This window comes from Lagopus leucura, unplaced genomic scaffold, assembly GCF_019238085.1.
Source record: "Lagopus leucura isolate 7727_CA_CO unplaced genomic scaffold, USGS_WTPT01 Super-Scaffold_100035, whole genome shotgun sequence".
In the NCBI taxonomy this organism is placed as follows: Eukaryota; Metazoa; Chordata; class Aves; order Galliformes; family Phasianidae; genus Lagopus; species Lagopus leucura.
In genome coordinates, this window is record NW_024962284.1 from 3,662,448 (window position 1) to 3,682,297 (window position 19,850).

General features: G+C 41.1%; 1 protein-coding gene across 2 annotated transcripts in view; it reads right to left on the minus strand.

The window, feature by feature from the left end:
* Positions 1–19,850, minus strand: part of MPPED2 (metallophosphoesterase domain containing 2) — a 122,466-nt gene that overhangs the window by 43,534 nt on the left and 59,082 nt on the right. For both annotated transcript variants that reach the window (XM_042882764.1, XM_042882765.1), the window contains one exon: positions 17,696–17,877. In XM_042882764.1, the coding sequence (XP_042738698.1) occupies positions 17,696–17,877 (182 nt within the window). The remainder of the gene's footprint in view (positions 1–17,695; positions 17,878–19,850) is intronic.

Below are 19,850 nucleotides of genomic sequence, written 5' to 3' on the forward strand. Positions count from 1 at the left end.
CTGATGAACCCTACGGATCAACAGCACAGCCTGAGAAACATGGTCCTCGAGGAGAAATCCCAATTGTGACCAAATGTGTCAGTGCCTGCCTGTGAGCTCCAGCTCTGCTGTAGTTCACATACAGTGAAGAGCACAAACACCTGACGAGCAAGCAGTGCTGGCTGGAGATGTGTTTGCTGCAGGTCCACGTCCCCACGCAGGGGGAAGACAAGACGTGCTTCTTTCCATAGTTGTACATATTTAGCACAGGATAGGGACAAAGCTTTCACCTGGCTCCCTTGCTCTGTGCTCTGACTGTTTAAAACACTCTCCTTTTCTGGAGTGACAGCCACTGCTGCTGGCTCAAGGGACAGAGATGAGACACACAACTGACAACGACACAAATGTACCAACGCCAGGCCCAAGCAAAGGAGAAGCCAGAGGAAGTCTCTTCCATTTCTTTCCTCTTCCCAGAGGAAAGACTATCTAGTACTAATCACAGTAATAAATTACCTGCAATTGGATTAGCTATTTGTTCATTGCATTTAGGTTTTCCCTTCCAGAAAGACCTGCTGGCAGTGCACAACATTCATCCTCTCTGATACAATTTATGAAACATTTTGGTGTTTCTTCCTTTGACAGTTCTGCCCTTTGTCTATAATCTGCTGACCTTTTGTGCTTCATACAGGAGCATGAACAGCTACACAAAGTCTCCTACTCTGTGGTATTTCAGTTTCCATCTTGACTAGATTAATCTCTGCGTTACTACTTCCACGCTGTTCAGTAAGAGAGCCACTGCAGCATAATATACAGGGTGAAAGGTATTCTCTGACTTTTCTTGACTGCATTTCTGCCAGCTGCACTTGGTCTTCATTATTTTCCCAACAATTATTTTTCCATCACGTATCAGTAGTATCATTCATTCCATATTATACCGTGAACCTAGAAAAGGTACTTTTCAAGCTGGAAAAAGAGTTGATGTGTTTGATGGGATACACTCTTCAGAAACCTCAACTCCCCAAGTAAGATCTAGATTTAAATTAAAAATATTTACCTGTTTTCCATGAGAAAACAAAAAGGTACTAAAAATGATTAGAGCACTGTGTCTACGCAAACAGTCTACTAAACACTGTATTTTGTAGGTAATGTGATACTAATTGTCTAAATAGTGGTAGAAGCCTGTATTTACCCCATAAATACTTCTGATGTGAAGCTCTGAATAACTATATGCATGCATTAACTATTCAAACCACACAACACTTCTATGAAAGGTTAAGTGCTTTCACGTGCATTTCACAGACTCAAAGACCCTTTGGCCATACGCTAAGAACTGGCCTTAGAAACCTTGAAGTACAAATCTTTGTCCCTTCAAAAAGAAGGAAAATCTCTACAAGTGAGATGCCTGCACAAGTCAATTCCCTCCAATTCAGTGTACCATATATGCTTCAAAGTCATAACTGGCCATGAAACCTGTAAGCAACTGTATACACCTCCAGAGATAAATACAGAATGAGCTGATTCTGTGCTGTTCCAATGGACTTCCAGAGACTGCAGGGTGCCATCAGTTGTCCAGCCACAGCTGCACAAGTGCCCAAGGCAGCCAGCAAACATCACTGAACAGAACAGCAGTGCCGTCCAGCAGCACCGTAACTCCCCACAGGTTTTTTGTGGGAAGCCCAATGAATGTCCAGACAGTAACTACTTTCTTCTCAGCATTTACAGTACAACCACAACACACACAAACTCTGTCCAGCATTTTAAAAGAGCACTTGAAAGGCTCCGATTAATCCTTCAGCAGCAACAAATGCAATCTGCACAAGTACAGTTAGGAAGGCTTGAGCTCTCATGAAACACTAGACTTCTCTCACCAAAAAGGGTAACAGTCCACTCACTGTAGGTAAAGGGATTCAAAACTGGGTAAGAAAAACAAACATCAAACGTCTAGGATAAGATGGATTGTAAAAATTTTCTGGCTGTTTTGATCAAACAGCTTGCACAGAAAGTCCTCAATGGAAAAGCTAATACTGACACCAACTGATACATGGATTGAAAGCCTAAACCACGTATGCCAATGCATCTTCCCCTTGTATCTGTACAAATTTAAAGACTGAAATAAATAAAAAGAGTGGAAAAATTATAAAACATGCACAAAAATAGAACAAGATTCTAAAGAAGGAGAAAGAGCTAAAGTACAAGAGCTCGCAAAGTCTTCACGATGAAAATATTCCACCAGCTTTTAAAATTGCATCAGTTCAGACGCCTTTTTTTTTTTTTTTTCCACTCTAAAAGAACATTTGGAGAAGGAAAACTAAGGCAAAACACACACAGGCAATGCAGCAAGGCAAGTCAATGAATGGAAGTTTAAATGTTTTGCCTTTTTGCAAGGAAAACAGACCACAGCACAGGGAGAAGCAAAGGCTGAGACCCTTGAGTTCCAGTGATAAATCTAAAGCTTGCACATTAAAGCTCCCCTTTGTTGAAAATGCTGTTAGACACAACAAAACAGAAATGTTACGTAAGTGCAAGCTCTGCCTCTGACCTTTCACTCTGTAACCGTCAGGCTTCATTAATTTTCACAAGGCCTGACAGCTCTAGCGTTAATACTCACACTTGCTGATCGAGCCACACAGCAGGTTCAGACTGCTACCTTCTCCTCTGAAACTCATGCATTAGGATTTCTTCCATGCTGGCAATGGAAAACCAAGTCTAAGAAACATTAAACACAAAAAACTACGTTACAATAATGCCAAGGTTGAGTCATAAACCCATGAAAGCAAGGAAGTATGGAGTGAATGTTGCCTCAGCACCTACAACTCAGCTGTGCAAAGCCAAGATATTGCAGCCTGTAACGTCTTCTCTGAGCAACTGCAGGTACCGGTGCTGCTCAGCCTAGCTGCCTGACACTGCAGAACCAACAAACCTACCACCAAGTGCTTCCATTCGTTCTCTCTCCCATCTGGGCAAACGGAGTGAGTTTGTCACAATGCTGGGCCGCAACATCGCATCAAACCCCGAGCCAGGGCCATGTATACACTGCCAAACCAGTCAGCTGTGGTCTGACTGAATCACACTCTGACATGGGGAATGGTTCCTTGCTTTTATGTATTTATGTCTCAACCGTAACATTATTCTAATGTAACCGTTTGTGATTAATATCATTCTCTTCTCTTTAACAGACAAAAAGCACCATCACATAAACGGCAACCTTCTGTTTCACTTGAATGCTGCACAGCTTCTTTAGCACGGTTACGGCATTACAGAGTTGTTTTTGTTGGTTTTTCTTAATCTCAAAGAAACTTTGAATTCCACTGGAGTATTGTCACCAAAACTTCTTTCCTTGAAACAGAAGGCTTCACTATTAGTTTTTTTAGCCATTAATACATGGCAATTATTTGTTTTGAAACAGAACCTGGAGGATTTGTTTAGTCTAAGCTCAAAGACAGAAATCCTCGGGATTTTGCAGCTCACAGCACTGCCAGCTGTAGGTGTAAAAAGTTCCCAGAATTGACTTCAAAAATGTGAAATTTGGAACATAAGTAGCACAGATTTCTCTGCTCACGAGCCCCCGGTAAGGCTTTCTTTGCAGGCTCGTAATTATGCTACCTAAAGGATGAAGCTCTTAAAAATACAAATAAATAAAATCGCGTAACTTAAAATCAAAAAAGCTGCAGCTATGGAGCATCCCTCTAAATTTAGCAAATTCTGAAAGCAGCATCCTCACTGCAAACCACACGCCTAGTTCTGCCTTTTCATCTTTGCAAACGATTCTTGCAGAAATGGTAGTTCCTCCTACTGCTCTGTTTCCTACAAACAAAGCAACACGTAAAGGACCAGCATGACTGCTTTTGGGCTGTGTGCACACTTTTAGAGAGACCCTGTAAGTGAAGCAGAGGTCACGTGGGACAACGTATAGGGTTTTCAGGCAAAAACTTCTTCAGTCGTGTCAGTTTGAAGAGTGTTCCTTTCAACAGAATTACCTCATATTTACATGTCGATCTGCATCTAACTGCCCGTAGTTTCAGGTCTGTAAAGATCCTGTGACCACGAGCATCAGTACACTAAGAAATACTGCACCAGGGCTCACTGAACTACTTGTCCTTTCACTGTGAGCTCAGTCTCTTGAGCTCTGAGTATCAAAGCTGAGAACAGAACCAAACACTGCCTTCTCAGTACCAGCGGGGCTACGGAGAAATGTTCTTATTGAACACGATCAAGGCAAAATTGAAAAGGAACACTTTTGATTGCTATTGTATTAGGCTAAAATATAGAAACGAAACCTAATACTATCTAAATCTAATAAGAAAAAGCCATCTCTATTTCAAAAATTTCAAAGCATTCTCCATAAACGCATCACAGATCAATTTACATGGTACTTTTGCCAATAAGCAAAATGAAATCACAAGTTCCAATTGGCTTAACTCATATTGGAAAGTGCAAAAGCAAATACTGGAAAATGCAATTACTGCAAACAAACTCCATTTTCTTCATTCAGGAGGGAATTCCAGGGAACATTTTATTGCCATCAAATAATATTTCTAAAGGCATCAATACCCAATTCTATTTTCTTTCCAAAGTCCCCCCACGCTATATAACCTCATCTTCTATAAGGAAACTCTCCAGATTTTGAAATAATACATTGGTAGTTGATATTACGAACCTCGAGCGCAGACATATTGTATTAATTTAAATGATTTTTCTCTCTGAATCTTAAGAGCATCAAAACCAGCAGTCCCTGACACAAACAGTTCTGGACCTACTTCTCACAATATACCCTTTGTTTCTGTAATTTACAATTCCAATTAAGTCTTTCTTTTAGTATATAAAATAAATGAATAAAAGGCATCCATAAGGAGGTCAGCTTGAGAACAATTATACAGCAAGTAATTAAGCTAATCATAATTATCACAGACAGAGGCTTGGAATTTTCATGTACTTATATTTTCACACTATCGAAGGCCAGACAGTGCTAAAGGCACTGCATAAAATAAGATCATTTTTTAGAAATTTAAGAAAGATCATTTAAGAAAGATAAAGCTCTGGACATCAAATGCTGAAAGAAAACTTGCCACAAATCAGTGAGAACTACGGACACAAGACCCAGAACTAGACCCTGCTCCAAATCATTCTGCCTTTTCAGCAGGGAGCTCCGTGTGAACAGCATGATCGAGAAATTGACGTGTGCCATAGTGTCTCAAATGCCAGCAAACAACCTTAAAATAAATACATAAATAAATGAGGAATTGTAGGAAACACTGTCCTGTTTCTCACCTCAGTGAATGTGTTCCTGTTATTTGCATTCTCATCCTTAAAGAAAAGGTGCAGTCTGTGTGGCTTACAAAGCAGAAGCAGGCACTTCCCTCTGCCTCGCAGCCTGGGAAGCCTCACCACCAGTCCTGAGTATTCCTCCAAAAGCCTCTTCTTTAAATACGTAAGTGAAACGTTTGATAAACTATTCTACTTTTCTTTCTGGAATAAGGAATCTGTTACACACCTTCTCCGCTTCTGTTGCGGAATTGAAATCTTTCCTGGCAAAACAATGATTTTTGAGCACAGTGCTGATAAACTGCAAAAAAATCCTGGGGCTCGGATCTGACCACCACACATTAATGTAATGTGGGCAGATTCCAATAAAGGCAAGGCAAAACTAGTAAGCGGGAGCAGCAAGAATTACCCCAAGTAAAATAAACTGAAAGGGAAAAGAGAAACAAGGTAACATCCTTTTAAAGTACCTCAACGGCTTTAAAAGCATGGACTGCTGTCTAAAAGCAGGGCATCAGCTTTACAGCAATTCTGAAAACATAACATTTTCCAATGTGCTAAAGCAATTAGCTGCTTTGGAAGTTCTACCCTGCGCTCATTTGTTGTGATTTTACTTGCGAACAAATAGCATAGGAAGCAAGTCTGATTTTCAGGGATATTTTTACACAGGTTTTTGGATGGCGATGCTGACGTTGGCTGGGAATTGCTTATTCCTCTTTCAAGTCAGAAGAGGAAAACATCTAAAACCTGAACTGAACTCCATTTCTAGAAGGAGACCAGTTCACATCTGACAGCAGTATGCACTGTATTTCAGAATTACCTTCACAGTCCCTCCCTGACATTTTTTCAGAGGATAAAAAAACAAAGACAAAGTACTGGGAGAACGCAAACAGAAATTACAGACAACTAAAAATACACAGGCAGGTCTCTGTGAACCTCCAGCACCGTTTTCTGAATTCCATGCCTGAATTTATTATTCTAAATAAACCTAAACATTCCATTACAGTCTTTCACGATGAACTTGGATACCAGGAATCTCCTGAGTCCTTTAAGGAAATTCCTTTTAATAATCCAGCCCACAGAGAGACTTCTTAGCTGCTAAAGGATACAACCAAGTCACTCCAGCTGCATCATCTTATTACAAGGAACTGAATTTCTTACACCCAGGCTTTTTTCCCTAGCCATCTACAGTTGCCTGAGCAGAACGGCACATAGTCTCAGATATGTCTCAGATATTTTCCTTAACATGTACTAACCCCAAATACTAAAAGACAAAGGTGGAAACTCAAGTCTGAAAGTATTAACCATGGAAATTAAGAGCCAGCGAGTTCTGATTTCCAAATCTCACCTCTGTGACTATTTTTGCCAGCTCCTCTCTTCCTCAGGCTTTGCAGAATTTCCATCACCAAACTATTTATGCTACAGCATCCCAGGACCCCGTGGAAGAAAGTCTAGACAAAAGTTTGCTAGAAATCCAACGTGCTGCTTGTCAGCTTTCAGCAGACAAACCAGTGTGCTGAAGTACCTCCTAGTGACCCTCACAAAGCAAAGTAAACATAACAGATGAATAGAAAATACCGTGTAAAATATAACTCCGTTCTGCAATATAAGCTCAAGTGCTTTCTCTGTAACAGAACTGAGGTAAAACCTGCCTCTTTTACTCTTGCTACAACAAATCCATTGGCCCTCTGCTGCAGCCATCGCTGCTTCTTATTAAAACAAGGGTAACAGTGCCCAACTTACTGAGGTACTAAAATGCCTTTAAAGCAAGCTACAGGGTGCGTGTGATACTTCTTCTGTCTGTGCACCTGAATTTACAGTAACCATTTTGTGAGGTGCTGCAAAACCTCTGTGATGCAGCATCAGTAGTTTCCTTTTGTGTAAAGAAACACACCAAAATCCCTGGTAGGTGAACAAATGTTCCTCTGCAATTAAATGCTATCATTAACCATTGGAATATGCAGCATTTCTTATTTTGCATCTACTTTGCTTTCTTTTGAGTCCCTCTTAACCATTTTAGACCCATTTCTAGACTAAAAAAAAAAAGCCATAAGAAGGCATGATACACAGACCTTAATTTTTGCTGAATAAAGAGGAGATCATAGTCACAGCTGGCCATTAAGACAAAGCACGAACAGTACTGCTATTCCAGTCACTTACACAAAGGTAACAATTTATGTCTTATTTATACTCCTTTCTGCTAAGGTTTTGCCCTTTCACCTCAAAGGCAACCATCATTGTTTTTACAGCTGGCTTGACGGAAACATTTGTTTATGAATGGCTATATTGCTTCCACTATAACTGTACGCACATCCTCTCTAGGAACTCAGTCTGTTGCCAGCCCACATTTTAGCATACATAACCAGAGCTGCCTGTCACCAAAGCTGTAGCTTTTCCTGCCCTCTGCCCCAGTACTGAGTAGCAGGGCTGCCCATGTGAGGGCCCAGCACAGCACCTCCTGAGCCATCCTCACTTGCTCAGTCCCTCCCTGCTCTCCATGTGTAGCCAATGACATGGAGCTATAATTTATAGCCAGGTGACTGCACGTGAGGAATGCCTTTCCCCATGGTAAACCCTACAGAGCCCAGTGCTCTCCCAGTAATTCCTTCACCAGCAGTTGGGAAGGGCTGCTATTCTGGAACCTTTCCTCAGGAAAACAAGTATGGCCAACGCTGTTTTATTCCTAGCAACCAGCACTGCTTCCAGAGAGGACATGAGAGAGCAGAAGGGACGAACTCCTGACAACACTATGGAGAAATCTCCTGCAGAAGGCAGCAGAAAATTTCAAGGCTGCCTCGTAGCTTTGCTGCTCGTTCACAGTGGGGACTGCAAATAGCAAATGCTGCTGAGGGAGTGCAGAGATGTAAGGGGATCACATGAGGAAGGGCAGTTCAGAGAAAGTAAGGAAGTGTGGGCAATTTTTTAGCATTTGTAGCTCTGTTTTAATCTAAAACTCTCCTCGTTTCTGTTGGTAGCTACCCAGAACAATAAAAAGCAGCATTCAGGAGAAAAGGAGCTATATGCCCGATGGCTGGCCTGCAATATTACAGACTCTGGTTCATTAGACATACATAACCCCAGGGCCCTGACGTTTCGCTCATCAAAAGTCACAGGAAATTCAAAAGTACAAATTGTTTCTGAGCTCTCATTTGTTAACTGTATTAACTTGGAAAGAAATTCAAGCTCTGGAAAAGCAGGTGAATCTTCACTGCTTTATATCCCCACGCGTTCATTTGTCTCTCTTCTTCGCAGACGCCGTCCCTCCCCCAGTTTGATGTGATTTCGCTCTCTTCTGTGCTGCTCTTGCATCTCCTTGCCTCTCTCCTTGCAGCACCAGCCCCTGTTGTGCTGCTTTGTTCCTTCTCTGCTAAATGCGCTGTCAATAGCAAGTGAGGCTCCCAGAGCCATCACCTCACAGCATGCTGGAGAACTGAGACCGGCCTGGTTCAGGGAGAAGCTCGGTGCAGCGTGCGGACAGCCCATCTCTAAGCAGGCCATGTGCAGGCCCAGCGCTGCCATCAGCCCCGACACGGGATGCTGACGAGAAATTTCCCCACAGAAAAATGGTTGCTCCCAGCTGCACCAAGGGGAGCTGACAGAAGCAGCCCGAGGGTCTCACACCCACCCCACAGAGACAGCCTCTGGGGACAAGCGGCTGCTTTCCCCTGCCGTGCTCAGGGCGACTGACAGGACAAAGAAAATACAAATTCCTTCTCCAACGAAAGTTCAGAAACGGGAGCTCTCCTCCCCTTTCTCTCCCTACAGTCATATCAGATCGCCCACAAACACAGCGGCCATCCTCTGAGATCAGCATGATTTCCCAGTATTGCCAACAGAGAGTTCAGGCTCTTCTACGAGACGCGCTGCAGAGGGGAAGAGGTGGCATTGCACAGCTTTTTCCTTTGCAGCCCTTTTGTGCCACGACTGGAGCATTCCCCATACATAAAATCCATGCAGAATTTGTCAGAGCATGAATCCTCAGCTTCAGCCCACTGGAACAAGGATTAATTAACAGGCTACAGAGGCTGGTTATAGCTAGTAAGAAGCAACGGTCTATTTTGTCTTTAATAAAAAAAAAAGTCAGTAATTCTTGGAACATTTATTAACTCCCCCAGTATAGGCAATTACTGTAAGATAAAGGTCTGCCAGTCTTGCATTAAAGTAAATTGCTGCATGTTGCTTTTCTACTGCATAGTAATGTCCACAGTACTGTGAATAAATGCTATCATTTTGGTTTTAAGCTTGAATCAACCTCTCAATCTGATGTTTGTAGCAGACCTTCACTCTCAGTGACTGGCCACAAAAGAAAACAAAGACAAAAATCTACAAACCAAAAAAAGCAGTATGGCATTTCACTAGTTTTATAGCTCTGGTTAAGGTAATCTCACGCACTCCTCAACGTGCCAAACTGAAAGGAGGAAGCACAAAACCCAGAAACCATTCCTGCTGTCTGCTATGTTCCCCAGTCACATACAACTTTAAAAAATAGAGTGGTGACTTAAAAACAAACAAACAAACCCACCCACAGGCTCCGTAATACACAGGACACTGCCAACCAGCTTTAAATTGAATTACACAGCCTGCTAATCTTTATGATGAAATAACATTTCTTTGAACACTGCACATTATACTAAAATCTGCAGTGCTTTCTGCTCCTAGTCCCAGCCTCTCTCTGCTCAAAGCAACTCCTCCATCCCTGAAACCATTGTTCTTTCTAAGCAGGAACGCGATGATCTGCAAAAAGGAAGATTTCTTATTTTAATTAGATGTAGTTACTATGGTGTGCGTGATGTGAAAACTTAAGAGATGGGAGTTCCTGCGCTCCGTATATTCGGATGCAAGATTTAATTTCGAAGCGACAAACCAGTGGTATACAGTGAATACATACTTGGACTGCAGGCTACTGAAATCATTCCCAGAGCTGATATACAGCTAAAGAATCTGATGACGACACCCATAAAACTCTCTATTTGGATAGTGCTACTTGTTTGATATCCCATCAGTGCAACAACCATACATCTATCTTCTCTTTTACTGCGTATTTGGGAGAAAGAGGGAAGTGAAAGAATTGTTTTCATTACTTTAAATATTCGTTTTCACAATGGTTTGCTATTTAAAACCTAGTCATTCCCTGCATTTTTCATGTAGTCCAGGGAAACAAATCCAAGAAATGATCCAACTATTATCATTATTAACAGTCCTGTCCAAGAACTGTGCAACACTTGTAGCTTGTGGCACTGATAGGAATGGGAGGGTGGTTGGACTGGACGATCTTGCAGGTCGTTTCCAACCTTGTAATTCTGTGAACACTCGGTGCTGTGGCTCCCTTCTTTCATTGAAAATTACCAGAAGAACATGCTAGATTAGGACACATGAAGAACTAACCAACCTAGAATATTATTCTTCTTGAAAGCATATCTAACGTGAGCTGTTTTCTAGTGGCTGTTCACACTTCAGGGTTTGGTTTGGCTGCTTGGGATTGGCAGTACACAGCCTGTATTGGGAATTGTGCACCATCTCCAGTAATTAGGTGACTACAGTATAAGAAGAAAAGCTCAAAGTTTCTCTCCATGCCGTTAACAGATTATAAAAACAGTCTCTCGTGAAATTTCTTCATGAAAAGTCGCCAGGAATAAAGAACAAATCAAGAGAGCAGTGTCAGTCAGTGGAAATCCTGTATGGAAATGGTATTAGGTAGTGATTTCTTTTACCTTTTATGTTACACCTTCAGGGTTCTGTTTTCCACAAAGTATATATATCTGACACAGAGCAAAGGATGAATATAAGGAAACAACAGAAATAACAGCTACATAAAACTAGAAAGAAAGATACAGGTAAGGCTTTTGGATTTTATATCCTTTTCAGTGTAGATGACTACATGAGGAAAACACTACTTAACCAACGAAAAAAATGTACATGGCTGTATTTTTCTGCAGTTTTAAGATGCAACCTTGAAATTATTTTTGTTTTCCTCTAAGAAAAATAAATTAGTATGCCCAAAAAAGGTGAATGCAAACAAAACTAAGCATCATTAATTAATTTGTTCAAGACATATGAGAATTTAAAAGTACCAAGGAGAGTTTTAACTGTGACATTAAACACAAGAAGCAACACTGCAATAAAATCTAAATAAAGTTGGGATGACGTGCATGTCCCAGGAAGCTAAATAAATAAAGGAACACTAAAATTTAAGACTCCAGATTCCATCATATAAACATTTTAAAAAACTCATCAATATTCCACGCTCATAATCACAGAATGGCTTAGGTTGGAAAGGACCTTAAAGATCATCTGGATCCAAACTCTTGCCATGTGTAGGATTGCAATCCACTGGATCAGGGTGCCCAGGGCCTCACTCAACCTGGCCTCAAAGGCCTCCAGAGATGGGACATCCATCTGGGCAAACTGTTCCAGCACCTCACCACCTCTGAGTAAAAAAGTTTCCCTAATACCTAACTTTTATCTCCCCTCTTTTAGTTTAAAGCCATTCCCCTCATCCTGTCACTACCAGACCATGTAAAAAAGTTGGTCCCCCTCTGCTAGTAACCTCCTTTCAAGTACTAGAAGGCTGCCATGTGGTCTCCCCGGAGCCTTCTCTTCTCCAAGCTCAACAAGCCCCAATTGCTCAACCTGCCTTCATAGGAGAGCTGCTGCAGCCCTTCAATCATCTCAGTGCCCTCCTCTGGACCCGCTCCCAGAGCTCCACGTCCTTCCTGTGCTGGGGGCCCCAGGCCTGGACGCAGCACTGCAGATGGGGCCTCACAAGGGCAGAGCAGAGGGGGACGATCACCTCCCTCTCCCTGCTGGCCACCCCTGTGTTGATGAAGGCCACCCCTGGCCTTCTGGGTGGCAAGAGCACACTACTGGCTCACGTCCAGCTTTTTGTCCAGCAGGACCCCCCAAGTTCTTCTCCTCGGGGCTGTTCTCAATGAGTTGTTCTCCCAGTCTATGAATATAATCCAGGATTGCTAAAAAAACCCAAAACAACTCTGCATGTAATACCAAGAGGAATCAGTAAGAACCTCTGAAGTATACAGCCAATGTGGTCTGGCCCTACAAATAACACAGAGCTCATAAAAGCTGCAGACGGAAAGCAAAATGCCAGCACTGACCTGTTATTAAAACACACATTTCCCATTCCAGTGCCTGAAGCCCAGCTCAGCTCCTCACCAAAGCCACCCGCAGAAGACACAGCAGTCTTCAAAACTATGCTAGGAGGTTTTGCACGAAGCTGCTTCCCTTTCTCCCAGAACAGCTGTGCAAAACCCACGCTTACAGGATTAAAGCCACCTCAGCATTTTCTTTCACTCGCAATGAATGCAATATTTTTTTTTCTAACAGTTAAGAGTTTTGTTCAAAGTGGTATTTTATGTTTAGTCACTTAATTATTCATTCTGGCTAAAACAAGTAGAGCAATATAAGGTTCAAAATATGTTCCAGATGGTAAAAACACAAATCAGAAATAAATCATTTTATAAAAATAGGAATACATTTGTTTTTATTGCCATAATGCTACTCTAAATTATGCATAAGCTTCCTTTTGGATCTAAATTAGTGCAGAATACTTTGAGCTAATATCCCTCTGAATTTTGAGAAATCTAGAGCTTACTGGCATGTCTCAATAGAAAAACTTTCGTGTCAGATGCTGAGATACCTCACATCTGAAGCACACTCGTCAGGAGCAAAAGCTCTGAAGGACAAATAGTTGGTCATACCGACATTGCTTTCAGTGCACAGAAGCAAAAGGAATACAGTCATACAAAGCTCTAAATGAAATATTTCTTGATAAGAGATCAAGCTTGGATAGCATGAGGGAACAATTGAGCCAGACTGAGAAAGAACACACGAGGACTGTAATCACAAATTTTTAAATGGTGATAAGAGCTTGAACGTGGTTCACCATTTTGTTACAGCTCTTTGTCTGTTTCCAGCTTAGGTCTTATTTTCTGAAGATTATTTTGGCAGTTTGGGATATAATTTCCAGTTTCTAAGGTGCTAAATACACAAATCCAAGAGTAGACTAGAATTAACTGACTGTCCTTACCTACCACATTTCCAGTGCACTTCTTTTGTCATTTGTTCTGTTACAGGCAGCAGTTGCAATCTGAAGCAGCTATTTTCTATTTTCTAGAACTAAACACTCATAAATGAGCAGGAGCTACTTAACATCAGCCCAACTAATACAAAAATAAACTTTAAAAGAACCAATGACACATTTCTGAGAACCATACCCATATATGTACAAAGTAGCAAGAAAAACACCGCATTAAAATAGTACAATCAATATTTTCTTTTCACTTTAAGTAGCATGACGGAGAAACTAAACAGCAGGGAAAAGCTCAATTTTAATTTTAGCTGTATCAAGACCATCTATATCAAAGGCAACAATAGATTGCAACTTAGAAAAATAAAATTGTTACAGTCCAGACCCATATTTATTTGTTCACAGCATCATTCACAGAGTTCCTCAACTCCTCGAGTAATAATCTAGAATAATCAGAAAAATACTGGAACAGGCATTCGAAACAAAAAACATGGAAGAAAAAAAACCCATAAAATAAGCAAGCTGCCAAATCCCAAAATAACTCAGAAAAAAAAAAAAAAAACAAACCAACCCTATTAAATCCATTAAATCTACTAAAATCTATTTTTGAATACATTCAGTGAGAAAAATACTGGGCACAGAATAATGTCTTAATTTTCCCCCAGCACTAACTCTGCTGCCAGTCATTCCACCTACTTGGATCCATCCATATCCAGGCTGGACAGGGCTCTGAGCAACCTGACCCAGCTGTGTGCCCGTTCTCTGCAGGGGAGCTGGACTCGATGGCCTTTCAAGGTCCCTTCCGATTCCAAGGATACTATGATATCCACCACTACAAAACTTTGCCAGCTTTGTCCAATAATGCATCTCATAGTAGAAAACTTAATTAAAAAATGACTGAAAAAAAAATCAACAGTATGAAAGAACCATCCGAATAACAACAACAACAAAAACTTTTGAGAAAGTGACTGGAATGGTTGTGAGTTATTTACACGAGTAAGGCTATGCACAATCAGGCCCATACTAATTGAGCACCACGTGCATATTATCATTCATTAAAGATATATCTGCCTGAATTTATCTTTGCTTTCTCTTCATTTCAATTACTCAATCACTTTCCATCACACAGAAAAGGAAGCACTATATTACAAAGACAGAGCTATAATTAAGACACGCCTGCATCTCATTTCCCATATATGACTGAATGAGAAAGGCTGGGGAAAACAGGAACGCTGGTAACAGCAATATGTTGAGTACATTCAGTGAGGCTTATACTGGGCACAGAATAATGTCTTCATTCTTCCTCGGCAAAAAATGTTGTGTTTACTGCAAGGTCAGTTAAGTTACTATAAGAGATTTTTAATGAAAACAATTATAAATTTAAAATAACTGTGTTTAAAGCATTTAATAGTCACTGAGGTCAAGTGATTACAGCAGTTACAAGACCCGAGGGACGTGTTCACACCAAAACAAAGTGAATAAATTAACTCAGCCATTGTATGCAATCACTAAGTGACCACAGAGGTTATTCAGCATATGAGCCTAGATGACTTTTCATGGAAAACCAACAATGAAAATTTATCAGCTGAAGGGGAAAAAAACCCTAAGAATCTGTAAAAGCTGCACGATGGGTTGAGAGCTAGAAAGATCAGAAAAGAAGATGTAGAAAGCATGCTCTGTGATCCAAATGCAGAGACAAGGAGTAAAAGCATCCACCCATTTCAGTAACACTTAAGGTGCTGAACGTTTTGTTTCAGTGAAATCACTGAAGACTTGCAACGGTGTGTGGGACCAACAAGCTTTAAAGTCACAAGAACTGCCTTCAGTCTTGTGCAACTCTGACACATGTAACACACAGAGAAGAAAAAGTGATACAGGAATTCATTATAATCATCTTTTAATTTTCCCTTGGCTTATCAACTACAAAAATTACTTGACTGGCATTGCATCTTAAAATTATTCCATTATATAATCCTAGTGGAGATAAGTGTTGTTTTACCACAAAGAAAGCAAACTAAGATATAGAAGGAAGTCAAGTTCTTGTTTTGTTCCCTCAAGGTAGAAGAGATACAAATGCTTTGACTCCACCACTGCTTTACAACAGGATTGCCAGTGAAGACACAGGGCAAAAACACATCCAGGAATTCATTCTGTTTTGATTCCAAATGAGGAGAGGGCAGCACTGGAGCCAATATTCATGTGATTCCACGGAGGAATCAATTTGCAGCTTCACTTCATGCTAGAAACCTAATAACCAGTGTTGTTGTATATATGGAGATGTACGTAAACTCAGTGCTTGTCAAAAAAAAAACCAAAAAAAAACAACAACTAAACACCAAAAGAGGTTTTCTCTGCACTTGAAATATAAAAGGCTGAGGACAAAACCAGCAGGTCCTCTCGCAGCCGTAGCTTCCAGCTAGCTTCAGTGACACCAAGTGCCAAAGAATGCAAAAGCTGCTTTCTCAGATAAATACCATGCTGACATCTACAAGAACTATGTATGTTAAGAAAGCCCCATGATATATTATTGAGGCTGGAACAAAATCTATTCAAAGAGTTAAGATTTGTCTGTTGCAAACGTTTAACAAAGGATGTATGTGATAAAATTATGCCATCATGAAATGCCTGTTATACACAAGGGAAATGCCAATGCTTATGCTGTAAGAGTCCCTGCAGAAATCTAGGAACACAGTATCAACTTACTTGCTTTGGCTTTCAGCAGTAAGTACTGAGTCAGAATTTTCCAACAACAAAACACTGGACATAGGCTCTGGTTGTAACAAAATAATACGTGTGTAATGACCTGATAGCCAAAGAACTTTGACAGGGATTCACTTTGGAGATCACTCCAGAAAGCAATTCCTTTCCTGGAGCTGCCTGATACCAAAGGCATTTGTGACAACTGAACCTCACTGAAGAGCAGCGCTGCCTAACTTGTCCACAAGGACTGGAACTGAGTGGGACCACACCTCCCGAGCCCAGGGGAGCCCTGCAGCCTACCCAGCCCTTACACTGCTTTCTCATCCTCTTCCTTCTTTGCAGTACTTGAACATGTACAGGTCATCACAAACCTGGACATAAGTATATAAGCAACAAAGCATATAAACTGAGGAGGACGATTCCTATTATGTGTTTTCCCTCAACTTATGTACAGCTACTTCTCATACCATTTCTGAATTCCTAGCCTAGTGAAGCCTAGGGGAAAAAAAAAAAAGAAAAAAAAAAAACCAGTTTTTGAGGCCATTAAATCTAGAGCTGTTTTCTAGAAATATGAACAATAAAACCAAATTTCAATAATACAGCAGTACCCCAAAGCCCCAATCCTGCATGCACAACCACATAAAAGGCAGAAAAGCATTCTTTAAAATCGCACCAGAGAAACCTAAGATCAGAGGGCAGATGGTTTGAAAGAACAGTATGGACAAAGTGCAAAGGCAGGTGAAAAAACTGAGACTATAAAAGCTCTTTTATTTAAAAATTACTTTTGCAAATCTTAATATTCTTTACTTATCCCTTGAATGGTCAGCCAGTGTTCTCCAATGGAATAAAACGATGCTATTATGAGGTGTAGAGATGAGTTAAAGCATGATGACAAAGCCATGCTTTCAAAGGTTTTTATGCACTGCTCTGAACTCGTCTAACATTTCTGGAGGATCAGCTGGCTTGAGTCACTTTCGCCTCTGAGGATTTCTAGTGTAACTGGTAACACAGCAGTGCCCAGCGAGCCTACCAGCTGCATTTGCAACAGGAGCACCACGGACAAGTTTCTCCTTCTACCTTTTGGACTTCTGCTGTTGCAAGCTAATTGTCTTCATCTGTAGCTACACAATAGCAAGACACTGTCACAGTACAGCAGAATACAAAACACCTTCTGCTTAGGAGGCGCTGAGCATCTGTGTGCAAAGCAGTTCTCTAGCTCAAAGCACTAATCATGTTACTATCCCAGTAAAAGTTTCCTCCTTCAAATTTTGACATCCTGTATCATTCAGAAAAAGCACTTTCACTATTTCTGTTTATAGCTTATAGCTTTTAGTCCTGCTTGAAATTATAGTCAGCCAAAAAGGCAGAGCAAGCACTAGTTTTGGATGTGGACATAAAAGCCCATAGCGTCATGGACACTGAATGCACTCACATTAGGTGCCACCACTCCCTGAGGGCACACAGAATGTTGCACAGTCCTTGCTTGGGAGTGACAGAATGTTTCCCCCAAGATAACGCAGAAATGAAGTGAAGTCCTTATATTTGTCTTAATTAACAGAATCATACTGAGCTAGAAACAGCACATCACGTGAGGACAAGTGAAGCAAAGGTAGGGGGGTGGATTCTCATGTGCTCTAATTCAATTAGGAAGCAGTGACTGACACTTGGACAGGAGAGGTTAATTGGGGTCACCAAAACGCAGTAATTCCTTACCTAACCAGTCATTAAACTTCTTAACCTCTGAGGGCAGTCCCAGCTCGGTGAAATCGCCCGTGTGGAGAAGGATGTCCCCATAAGGCATCTGGATGCCATCTGTTCTGGAGTGTGTGTCTGAGATGCAGACAAATCGCGTGTGGCCCGCTGGTTTTGGAGTATCATATGGGATAGGGTCGACCCTAAAGCAGACACAAAGATCTCGTAACAGTTACAAGGTTAAAAGCCTCACATCTATAATTTCAAACATCAACACAAATCCAAGTAGACATCAGTACGCATGCACACCCATTTGCACACACCACGCTGAAAGAAACGACTGTAAAGTAACGCTGCCAAAAATCAAGGAGGGACCACATTCTCAAATACTTACCTGGTAAGGAAGGAAAATTAAGAAAATATGTAGGATATGACCAGTTTCTGCTCCTGATACCAAAATTAAACACTGGAGGGAAAAAAAGGTTTGGGGAACTTAGAATTTATATCGATTTTTTTTCAACATCTGCCTTGTAAATAAACAGGTGCACAGGTTTTAGATAACAAGTCCTGCAGGAGGGCCAGCAAAAGGCTCTCACTTGAGCTGAGCTCAGTATATGATTTTGTTCAAGGGCACAGGCACTCCTACCATTCCCAGCAAGGGTGTTTGTTCACACACTCAGCTACAATGCTTTGATGAGGCCTGGAAATTGCAGAATTGAGCGTAGTGTCAACTCCTTACTCTCAAAAATCCTGAGCTCATCCATCACTATAATTCAACATTGGAATAGCACAGAACCTGGCCTAACATTGAATCAAACCCCGCTGCAGCTATATAGAATTTCAATCCATTCCTCTGATGTGCTACTTTGATCATGGACAGAGCTCAGCTTAATTCTAAGAGCTGCAGGAATTATTATGGTCCACTACCATCCCTAATCATTGCAGCACTGCAAACAAACCAAGCATTTTAAAGCACTTAAAATAATTTTATTCCATAGGTGTATATTGGAACAAACCAACACAACAACGTGCATTCAAAAATTGGAGCCTGAAAGTAAAAAAGAATATTTGACAGAATTTATTAGTTTTGCTCTTCGTACTGCATGAAAAACAAGGAAATACAAACTTCGTAACTTCTTCTTTACCTTATGAAAGTCAGTACACTGAATTACTATTTACTACACACTGAACTGTGTGATAACTTCTGCTGATGTGCTCAACTCCAGCTCCCTAGGGAGGTGAGAAAGCCCCCTACTTTGAGGAGCTTACAGTGAAATCTCCAAGCGGACACGCGCTCATTGGGCTTCAATGAAAAAATGGCCACATGAATGCACTTCCTAACCAGGCCTTACTGAATCTATTTTAGATTTGGGAGAATGCTTACACACAGCTAAAATTCCAGCATATGAGAAAACTGTGTGTGCAGGGAGAGCTACTGGTCGGACTGCATTTTCCTAGGTACCATGAATAAGTAGTTCCATTCAAACTGTATTTCCCATGCATGCCTCACATTTGGTTGCCACTGGGTCACTGAACTTTTTTTTGTAGAATTCAGGCTCGACAAGACTGTGTTTACTTTGATATGGTCTTTACTTAAAAACAAAATTGCTGTGGGCTGGACGGTATGGGAAGGGGCAGTTCAGCAGAGAACTCTTTGCCTTTTTGGTACTGCACCTCCTTTTCCTCCCAGAGCACCACACATGATTAGTTGAGTCACAGAACCAGTTATCGCTACTGAAACGCCTCACTGCAAAACATGAACTAAAGCAATCGATGGATTCATCTTTTCTACAAGAGTTAGAAAATAATAAAATCATTATTATAGAGAAAAACTCACTTATCCATTGAAATTACACTACTAAGCTGGGCAGAAATAACTATAGGCCACAGCATTTTGGTATCTGCTTTGCTATTCTCTGTAGTTTATTCCCAAACAAACCCCCCCTTCGCTCTAGGTCAATTCGAAGCATTTTAGAAATAGATCACACGTTAAACATGAGGGTCCCTGAATCAACATTTCCACTCTTCCAAGCATGTTTTCTTCAGATCACACACAACACGAACACCAGCTTTCATCGCTGCCACACACCCTGCTCAGACTGTCTCTGCATGAGCCACGACCAGTGCCTCTGGGGAGCCCAGTTTGTTCACACACAGCAGCTCTGCTTTGCCTTTC